Genomic DNA, 11,003 nt, shown 5'->3' with positions numbered 1-11,003 from the left:
TTTGATATATTTTAAACAATCCAAAAATCATCCAAAAATGTAGTACAACTATAAACATATTTATTTCCAAAAAAGCAAGACCCTGCTTGTCATGGTCGGTTTTCTTCAGGAATAATAATAATAATAATAATAATAATAATAATAATAATAATAATAAGGAAAATGCTAACATGAGCCCTTAAGACAAATGTTAAGGAAATTAAACTAAAAATTTTGTCTTCAAAATTGTGTCAATTTAATTATAAAAAATTTCAAAATTAATGTTTTTTATTAAATGATTACTATTTATGGAATCCTAAGGACACATGTTATCATGACACTGACATAAAGTATATAAAAAATGTGTAAAATATAATTTTATGTTTGACCTAACTAATGGAGTATGCATGGCACGTTTTAATCGGTGTCACACGAGATTGGGTAATTTTCCACCAGGTTTTTTTTGATCAAAGGGAAAACAATAGAAAAACCCTATCGGTTTCAAAATTTTTGAAATAAAAAATTTATCACCTAAAAATTTCTATACAAAAAAATTACCAAAAAAGAAAATGTTATAATAAAATGGTCAATTCAAACATGTTGCTAGTTCTGGAAGTGAAACACTGCATGATTGAACAACCAACCTATCACAAACAAACACAACTTCAGAATGTTAAAAGCAGTTGGGTAGAACAATTAAACTAAACTCTTGTAATTTTGATTACCATCTTTTCCACATAGCAGCAGCCAGCAAGTATTATATATAACAAGGAATCCATCCAATAACATGAGAATAGTTTTCTTTATGAAAAATGATTAGAATTTGAAACAAAGGAGCTGTGAGATTCCCTTGCTCTATTAGAATTGTTGAACTATTTGTCCTCATGAGCTTAGCTCAGTTGGTAGGGACAATGCATAATATATGCAAGGTCAGGGGTTCAAACCCCGACCACCATCAAAAAAGAATTGTTGAACTAATTGTTTCATTAATAGTTCATTAGATTAACCTCATTAATAGTTCATTAGATTAACCTAAATGAGGACGAGACACCTTAAAATAATAGTTCATTAGATTAACCTCATTAATAGTTCATTAGATTAACCTAAATGAGGACGAGACACCTTAAAATAGATCAAACAAATTCATTTCTTTAAGAGGGAAAGGGAAAGCCACCAAATCCAAAGCCTTAAAGGTTCCACATAGATGATAAGAAAAGGAAAAAACATGTGAAATAAACAATCTTCACACAAATTTATTACATAGAAAAGGAAGCAAATAACCATGCACGTTTAACATTGACGTGCTGAAAGTAAACGTTAACAACACAAGCAAACAACCACAAGAGGTGGAGCAAACAAATAGCAGCCTACCACACTTATTTCCAGTTTTCCACACACATGAACATATATTGTGCTCATTTACGCACCGATAGAAAAATTAAATTAATAAAATGTTTTAGAAAGAAAACATGAAATCTCCGTCTTTAATTCTGTCATCAAATTTAGTGACAAAAACAAGAAAAGAAGAAACATTTCATTTTTTCATCGCTAAAGCAGATCACTAATTCTCTTTTTCTAGAAGTGATGTACGATTAAATCTAATCTTCTTCTAACAAGTCAAGAAGAGCAGGCCAGTACTCACTGATTCGTTTTATTTTACCTCCGACAATAAAGTTGTCATCATGTCCGAATGAGGTAGACTCGATACGCGCATAGCAGTCTCCTTTGAAAATGTAAAATTGATTGGCAATGAAACAATTAAAAGCAGAATCAATACCTTTCTCAAATACTGTACCAAACAAACAATTATAACGACGAGCAATCTTTTCGGTTCCTTCACGAGTCTTGTACCTGTAGTTTAGTACAACACTCTGATCTCCTTTGAATAAGACAGCAGACGATGGCGGGTAAAAAATAGCAGCGTTGATTCCATGTTCAAACGGTGTTTCCACGAGACAAGGAAACATGTCAGCGATTGACATAGGACCAGAAAGTATTCTGGTTTCTGAACGTGGAATGTATTTTATTTTGGCACATTGATTTCCAATGAAGATGTATATCTCATCGCTGCAGTTGGTATCAAAGGCACAATCTATTCCATTTTCAAATGCGGTATTAGCAAGAATAGGAAACGCATCAGTAATATTGCCCGGGCCACTGTAAATCTCTTTTTTCCTCGCTCCTGGATCATTATTTAAAGCTACATACTGATCTTTCACGAACATGTAACATCCACCCATGCCATATGACCGGAATCCAGCACGAATGGGATTATTTGGCATTTTCTTTTTGGAGGATTGTTTGTTTTAAGGTAAGGGATATGAATACGTTTTTCTTTCGTTAAAAGCCTTTGTTTATAAACATGTTACCGGTAATGTGAACACAATCTGGACAGCTATCCTCTACAAAGGTAATTATAATATTTTAAGACTCTTGTAAACCTCCATTTAGGCATGCTGACAGATGATAATGTGGAATCCAACTTTTTCTTTGTCCCATGTGAGATTTATGATCTATACTTATTTAATATTTGCAACTAGTTTATACTAGAAAGATGATGCAAGAGAAGGTGAGTGCAACTAATAATTGACAAGGATAGACTTGGTCTCTTTAAACAATTGTTAAGTTACCAATATAATTATTAGTTAAATCCATTTTATTCAATAGATTTTAAAGAATGATCAAGACAATTAACAAAGTCTTCTCTTGGAAATAGACTTTCGGAGTGCTATACAGATCCTGAAATGCAAATCGGCAATTGAAAACTAAGCGAATTGACAAAGTTTTCTTTTAGAGTTCATTAGGAATTAAAATACAAATATTCTTTTTGGGAAAAATACATATTCAATTCTAAATTATTACAAACTCAATTATTACAAATATTCTTTTTAGGAAAAACACCCTAGAATTGATATGTTTTGGGAAAAATAGAATTACAGACTCAAATATGGAAAATATTATAAATGTCCCGAAATCATAGGCAGTTGTTCTAATACTCATATGTTCTGCGGGTAAAAACCTACTGAAATTGACAAAAAAATTGCTAACAATAACGTAAGATGATCTGTCATCACAACCCCATACTTAAAATGTTGCTTGTCCACAAGTAACGAAAGAAAAACATATTTTTACGTTGCATGAAGCTGACTCCATGAAGCTGACTTGTCTGATCTCTTCTTGCAGATCTTTCTTCAATCTTGGCCTTCCCCCCGTTGTTTTCCTTGTTGATCGTAGGGTTCTCATGATGTGAATCTTCTTCTTGAAATATCTTTTACTGTTTGTTCAATTTGTGGACCTTCAAGAAGTTGATATAACATCATTTTAGTGCAGCTAGTTTAAAAGTTTGAAGGGGAAATGTGACCTATTTCAAACGCTTTAGAATTTATTCTTAATTATAATTAATCTTAATTTTCAAACGTATTACACTTAGACTTGAACGACTGTATTGACCTATATGTTCTTATGCAATGCCTAACTCGATCTAAATTAAATACTACTATTATGACCTAAGATTACTTCTGACTATGACTATTTTGTTATTACTAGATGCTAATCCTAATCCTAAATTGAAAATTAAATGGACTGACTCTTAATGACCTAATGTTAACTATACTCGATCTAATGACTATAACAACTGTTATTTTTACTACGACACTCTATAATATATATTAGAATATAGTGAGAAGATAGCTTGTAGAGCAAGCTATCTAGATAGCTTGGAGAGCAAGCAAGTTAGTTACACAACTAAACTCTATATATAGGAACACTCTTGTATCATTTCATATCATATCTTTTATCAATCTATTCATTCTCTAATGAGTTCCTTTGAGTATCTCCCTCATGAGTACTCTTATGCTTGCTATCTTGCTTACATCTATGACTTCTCTCCCTATGATTCCATTATTTCTAACATGGTATCAGAGCGATATCCTAGGGAGGAAGACGATGATGATGCTTCCGCTATCGATTCAGCATACGATGCAGAGGAAGATGAAGAATCTGAAGGTGTTCTCACGGTTTCTGCACAACCTATGGAATCTTCAGCTTCTCATGTTCATTTCACTTTCGGTAGTTTCGAGTCTCCAATTCAACCGGTTTCTACTCCTTCAATCGAACCAAAATTCGATGGATTCTCCGTCAAGATTGGTGAGATTTCTTGCGTAATTGTCGATCCTTGCTGCAACATCGTCAAAGAAGACGATTGTGTGTTCATTGATTCGCAAGAAGATGAGAAATTGAACGTTCTTGAACCTGACTTGGAGAATGTTCCTCTGATTTTGTCGTTTCTGAAGCACCGGAGGTTCTCATCGATACATTACCTGTGAGATCGTGTAGCTCTGTTTACGGCGTCGCCGCCGTGAGGCTTTTCACCTCGTGGTTGTTCGTCGAAAAGCAGTCTGAGCATCATGTTTCTGCCATCAACAATCGGCTTCTGTTTCTCAAATTACATGACGAATCAATCGTCGATTTTGATCCCGGTGGAAGTGTTTTCTCGTGTTCTTTCTTCTCCGATTCCAGTGTTCTACGGTGCACCTCTTTCTGTTTGTTGTGGATACCTTGGGATCGAGGAAAGAAGCGTTTCTCATCATTGATCTCAAGAGATAGCAGTTATGCGCGTTTGGAGAAGTGCTTCTTAAAGAAGCATGGTTTGGTTACGTTCATAATCATGCTTGGATTTGGCTTTCTCTGTTCCTGTCTCAATTCACTTTTGAAATCACATTTTATGACATTACTCTGTTCAGAAGCGTTTTATGCAGCGTTATACAGAAGTTCCTTTGATTCAATGTTTAGAAAAGCTGTTTTTGGTAGAAGCATGTTTGGTATAAGCTGTATTGGTTGGTTCGGAATAGCGTTTGGATCTGTTTCACATCTTCAGCTGTGTGGAAAATCACAGCATCACATAAGTGCGTTTCCAGCATCATTTTTCAGAATCTAGTTTTAACAGAAACATGAAAAGCACTTTTGGTATAAGTTGTTTCTGGTTCAGTTTTGTGATTCAATAAGCTGTGTTTGACACATCACGTTTCACATAATCATTTTTTTGGAAAAGCTGGTTTGGAAAAGTGCGTTTGGAAAAGCCGTTTTGAATAAGCTACTTTTGGTTCAGTGGCGTTTCAAATAAGCTGGTTTGGAAAAGTGCGTTTGGAAAAGCCGTTATGAATAAACTACGACACTAAAAAAATGAAAAATAAAAATAAAATTGTTAGTTCCTAGTGAGAAAAGACAAGAAAAGAAAATATGGTTAGTACTAAATGGAAGAATAAAAATAAACTAAATGTAAAAAAGAAAAAATGAAACTACGTTAGTAACAACTAAGAAAAATAAACTAAATGATAAAACTAGACTCTAAAAATAAAATGACTCAACTAGGACTTTAAAGCATACAAGAGTGTGCATCTAGGTATCAGTGACGAATCTAAAGCATATAAGCTCTATGATCATGTGAACAAGACGATTATAGTAAGCAGGGATGTGGTGTTTGATGAATCAAAAAGCTGGGATTGGAATGATAAGATATAGACAAAGAAAATTCATCATGAAGATGCCACTGATGAAGAAAAACTAGATGCAAGTGAGATTGAAGTGTTAGATGAAAAAGAATGATACAATGATGAGATCAATGATATTCATGAAGATACTTCATATGGGAGTGAAAGTGATCATCAGGAGGTAGGCCCAAGAGCAAGGAGGCCACCAGTTTAGATCAAAGACTATGTAACAAACCTTGAAGAAATATAAGATAGTGAACTGAATAATCTTGCTGTGTATAGCACTGAAAATGATCCAGCTACCTATGAAGAAGCTGCCAAGCATGATGTATGGAGAAAAGCTATGGATCAAGAAATTGTGTCTTTTGAGAAGAATAACACTTCGGATTTAACTGATTTACCCAATGGAAGTAAGAAGATTGGTGTGAAATGGATTTTTAAAACTAAGTGGAATGAAGCAGGAAAGATAGGGAAGTACAAAGCAAATAAGGATTGTCAAAAAGACAAATAAGGATTGTCAACCGTTGGGAGTGTTAGACTAAACAATCGCATGAAAACATTTATTTTGGGACAACATTGTTATATACAATACCCACTTTTAAGTGGTTATTTGAAATTTTCTCAAGGCCGAAAACCATTCCAACAGATAAAAATGTCGCGGTGGCTAGGACTATTTCTTTAGTTATGCCAAAAACATTTTATGGACTGTCACTACAAGAATTCCCAATATTACTAACCAATTCAAAATTGCATTACTGAGGGATTTAGGCCCTCAGTAATTACTGGCGGAATAAACCTTCAGTAACATTAAAAAAACCCTCAATAACGTTACTGACGGATAACTCCGTCAGTAATATCAATAAAGAACCTACGATGTATTACTGGCGGAAATATTCCGCCAATAATGTAAACGCACATGCCTTTGCGTTACTGAGGGATATAAGTCCGACAGTAATAGTATAACGGATTAAATATTCCACCAGTAATGTTGTAGATCCGTCAATAATGTGAACGCACATGCCTTTGTGTTACTGAGGGATATAAATCCGACAATAATAGTATAAGGGATTAAATATTCCGCCAGTAATGCAACATATCCGCCAGTAATAATGTTGCATTCGAATCCGTCAGTAAGACACAAATTCCGCCAGTAATTGAAGTAATTAATCCGTCAGTAGTCTGCTTATCCGTCACTAATGGTCGATTGCCATTAATAAACGTATCCGTCAATAATGAATGAAATCCGCCAATAATGCTATGCAAATTGATTTTTTTCCAGCCCGATGTACTCCTTCACAGAAGTGTATTTCTGTTCTCTCTGCTCACACAAACAATTGCTTCTCCTCTGTTCGCCACTGTTGTTTCTCCGTCAAATCGCAGCCGCTTATTCTCTCTCTCAGTTCTCAATCACCTTAAGCCATGGTAAGCCAACCGATTCTCTAATTTCTCATTTATTTTCCAATTGTTTGTTTTAGGGTTTAGAATTGGGAATTTTTTTAGGGTCTTCAAATTTTTTTAGGGTTTTAGAATTGGGGAATGGGGATTGAGAATTGTTTTGCTACTGCCATGAATCTGTTTGTTTTGTTTCATTGAAGCTTGAAACAAATCAAAAAAATTCATTACATTCCTTCTCCCACAGTACATCTTTGTGTTTTATACAGATCAATTTATTCATGTTTTGTGCAAATTGTTTTACCCTTCTGCTGTTTCTTCGTATTTTGTTGCTAAAAGAAAAGTATATAAGAAGAGAAAAAAAAATGTCCTGGCTTGAGTACAAGACTGCCCCATCGTTTTAGACAGGGAACTTTGTAGGTTATTTTATTTTGAAATTAACAGGGTGCACTTGAAAGAGTTATTTCTTTTAGATCAAATTGTGGTCCCTGTCATAAGGCAACAACTTACGCAAACAAATTCACAGTTAAAAGATATGTGTGGTTTACGTGGGATATTCAACACAGATGTGATTGAGAAGGAACTAATCATAGTTCTCAGGGACTGCTTTAATTGAGATTCCTGAAGTTGTATGTAAATCTTTTTATTATTAAGATGCAATTGCAAGGATTTTAGAACTGAAACACACAGAACCACACAGAAACATGTCATTGGTTCAATAGTAAGATTTTGGTAATGCTAATGTGTCAAACATTTTTGCAAGGCTACCATGACAGTGGAGTAGCTAAATCTCAGCATGGAGATTGGCTCTGCATTTGGTTTCGGTTTGGGCTAACAGCCGAGTGTTTTTTCGGTTGATTACTTAGCTCCTGAGAACGGAGGAAGGGAACGGAGGAAGAAGCGTTCCGCTGTTGGCACACCTGATTACTTAGCTCCTGAGATACTTTTAGGAACTGGACATGGTTCGTATAGTCCCATTTATATGTTTAAGGTGGTTCATTTTCTGTTTTCTTTTTCATCGCTTAAAATGAAGGTTAAATTTGTCTATTACAGATTGTTTTTAGAAATGAAGTTGTTCTTAAATAAACTCGTAATGATGCTAAACAACAATATGTAATGATTATTAGAGTGAACTAATGAAATTAAAAGACCCTTTTTGTTATTATAGTAGCCTGCTGATTTAGTGGTTTTACATTATATACTTGAAAATGTTCTCATGTATTCTTGTGTATTTTATTGCTAACATAACACCTGCAAAAATATTTGTTCAAATTTTGCAGCGTATACTGCGGATTGGTGGTCTGTTGGGGTCATTTTATTTGAGTTGCTTGTTGGTATTCCACCCTTCAACTCAGGTTTAACTTTGCTTCTTAGTGTGATGAATGTTTATATTTTTATTCTTTTGGTAGTTTCTTGAATTCTCACCACAGATTATGTAATTTTGTGTTTGTAGACTATATTTGATAATATTCTTAATCGTAAGATACCTTGGCCTGAAGTTCCCGACGAAATGAGTCTTGAAGCACATGATCTTATTGATCGGTAATGAACATACTATGTTTTATTTTTTCATCACTGTTCTTGTCATATGTATTAGGAAATTATTTGTTTTAAACTACCTATTTTTTGTAATTGGTTCTTGTATTTGTTTCAATATACTTTTGAGTATTTTTGCTGTTTGTTAGTGCAGATATGGCCTTTGTTGACATACTAATGTTGGTCCCATATCTTGTTATATTCGGGAATGCCTTTGACATCTTGGTGGTGATCGCTTTTTGCTTGACACGCTAAAGACCATGTATCCTTCAAGTGTTTCTTAAGCTTGGCAGTTATCTCCAAGCTGAGGCAGATTATACAAAAGCAATAAGTCTTGACAAAAAGAGTATGAAGGCATACTTCCATAGAGGTACAACTAGAGAGATACTGGGCTACTACAAAGAAGCAATTGATGATTTTAAATATGCCCTTGTACTTGAGCCAACCAACAAAAGGGCTGCTTCAGCTTCTGAAATATTGAGGAATCTAATTACTCAAGAAAAGTTGAAGGATTTGCAAGAATTTTGAGTTACGAGGGAGATCAAGATCGAATTTTCCTATATTATGATAATTACTTTATTATGTTAGTTTTTTTTTTTGAAGGAATTTATTATGTTAGTTTTTAGATTGTACGAATATTATTGATATATTTATGGTTTTGTACGAAAATGATTTATGGATTGTACAAATATTATGATGATATATGTCATTTAATTAATTTGTGTCTTATTAAATTAAAACTTTATTTCATTAATTTATTTGTGTTTAATAAATTTTATTTCTTTAATTAAAATTAAAAAGTGGAAAGGAATAAAAAAAAAAGAGAAGTACATTACTGGCAGAAATTTCCGTCAGTAATGCAGATCTATATAAACATTACTGGCGGAATTTTCCCTCAGTATTGCAGAGGTAGTTTTGACAAAGCATTACTGAGGGATTATTCCGTCAATAATTACTGAGGGATTGCAATCCGTCAGTAATTACGGGCGGAATAATCCCTCAGTAATGCTTTGTCATAACTACCTCTCCATTACTGAGGGAAAATTCCGTCAATAACATTACTGACGCTCATATTACTGAGGGACTCATATCCGCCAGTAATACATATTACTGAGGGATTTTTGGCGTTATTGAGGGATTATTTCCGCCAGTAAAAACAAGAATTCTTGTAGTGTGTGCACTTGACATATAAGATAAAATGCTTTAAGGCCTGTGAACCACTTATATCAAAAGTGTTCACATTTCTATTTAGATTTGGTAACATGCATATACACGAAGAGGAGGGTGATTTTTTTAATGCTTCGAATTCTTTTCAAGTTGAACATAATATTTTGGAAGGGTCGTGGTTGCATACAATTTTTCAATTGGAGGAGAAATGAGCATGAACTTATGTCCAAAAAAACATTATGAGATTTACTCAATTGAGTGATAGCTTTAATGCTAATTTAAAAAACCATTTGAAGAAATATATAAATTTGGTACAATTTTTTACACATGTTAATAACTTTGCAAAAAAAAAAAAAAGCAAAAAATTAAGAAAGAAATTTACAACAATTTTTTTTTTGCTCTAAAAAGTTGCCCAAGAGACTTATGATCTTTTATATATAAGATATGAGAACATTTTTTGAAAAACAAATAAAAAAATAATTTAGAAAGGAAATTTGAAACAACTGTTTAACTCCAAAAAGTTGGTTAAGAGACTCAAGAAATTTTATAAGTCAAATGTGCGATAATTTTTTATAAAACTAAATAAAAAGCAAAAATTATGAAGAAAAATTGCAACAACTTTTTAAGCTCCAAAAAGTTGTCTAAGAGACTTAAAAACTTTTATATATAAAATTTGGGGTCATTTTTTAAAAAACTAAAACAAAAAGAGCAAAAAATTAGGAAGGAAATTTGCAACAACTTTTTTGACTCCTAAAAGTTGTCTAAGAGACTTAATTTTATATATATATATATATATATAAGATGTGAGATCATTTAAAAAAAATGAACATAAATTAGGAATGAAATTTTATTAGGATATGCGATCATTTTATTAAAATAAAAAAGAAGAAAAAAAATTAGGAATGAAATTTGCAACAACTTTTTTGCTTAAATTTTTTTTTCCAAAAGACTTGAGAATTTTTATATTTAAGATATGACCACACATATTATGAATTACATGGTTAACTTGCTTGAGGCACATTTGTGACAACAGATGCAAAACATAAACGGAGAATCGCATTTGTATGTGACACATTTGAGGTATATGGTTTATAGTGGCGGAGCCCTTCATGGGCTGGCGTGGGCCGGTATATGGTTTATAGTGGCGGAGCCCTTTATGGACTGGGGTGGGCCGTGGCCCACCTGGAAAAATTAAAAAAGTAACGTCTATATAGGTCTATTTTGTGAGATTTTATACAATTTTGTGTCGGTTTTAGGTTTCGGTTGATCTAAATTCCCGCAAAGTGGTGCAGTGGTCCACCCGAAAAATTTAAATAATTTAGTTATATGTCTATTTTGCGAGACTTTGAACAACTTTTCAACGGTTATAGTTTTCCGCGGTTTCAAAAGTGGCATACATGATTTTTGTGATGCTTATACGAATGTTAGCAGAGGCTTATA

The 11,003-nt window shown here is 33.4% G+C and overlaps 3 protein-coding genes across 3 annotated transcripts; 2 read left to right on the top strand and 1 right to left on the bottom strand.

The window, feature by feature from the left end:
* Positions 1-1,577: 1,577 nt before the first annotated feature.
* On the bottom strand, positions 1,578-2,261 carry LOC146915135 (albumin-2-like). The gene has a single exon (XM_085721252.1). The coding sequence runs from the start codon at positions 2,259-2,261 to the stop codon at positions 1,578-1,580; it is 684 nt and encodes a 227-aa protein (XP_085577378.1).
* A 1,629-nt stretch (positions 2,262-3,890) lies between these two features.
* On the top strand, positions 3,891-4,915 carry LOC146915134 (uncharacterized). Its single transcript, XM_085721251.1, has 2 exons — positions 3,891-4,182; positions 4,272-4,915. Exons 1-2 carry the CDS (start codon positions 3,891-3,893, stop codon positions 4,913-4,915), a joined length of 936 nt encoding a protein of 311 aa, XP_085577377.1.
* Positions 4,916-5,590: 675 nt separating this feature from the next.
* On the top strand, positions 5,591-9,150 carry LOC146915133 (uncharacterized). The gene is made up of 6 exons (XM_085721250.1): positions 5,591-5,649; positions 5,751-5,949; positions 7,699-7,851; positions 8,141-8,215; positions 8,314-8,402; positions 8,546-9,150. Exons 1-6 carry the CDS (start codon positions 5,591-5,593, stop codon positions 8,649-8,651), a joined length of 681 nt encoding a protein of 226 aa, XP_085577376.1. The 3' UTR covers positions 8,652-9,150.
* The last annotated feature ends 1,853 nt before the right edge of the window (positions 9,151-11,003 follow it).

The sequence above is a fragment of the Medicago sativa genome, chromosome 6, assembly GCF_051527215.1.
Source record: "Medicago sativa cultivar Bolivia chromosome 6, Bolivia_mono, whole genome shotgun sequence".
Lineage (NCBI taxonomy): Eukaryota > Viridiplantae > Streptophyta > Magnoliopsida > Fabales > Fabaceae > Medicago > Medicago sativa.
Note: the sequence above shows the minus strand (reverse complement) of the source record. Positions and strands in the feature narration are given on the sequence as shown.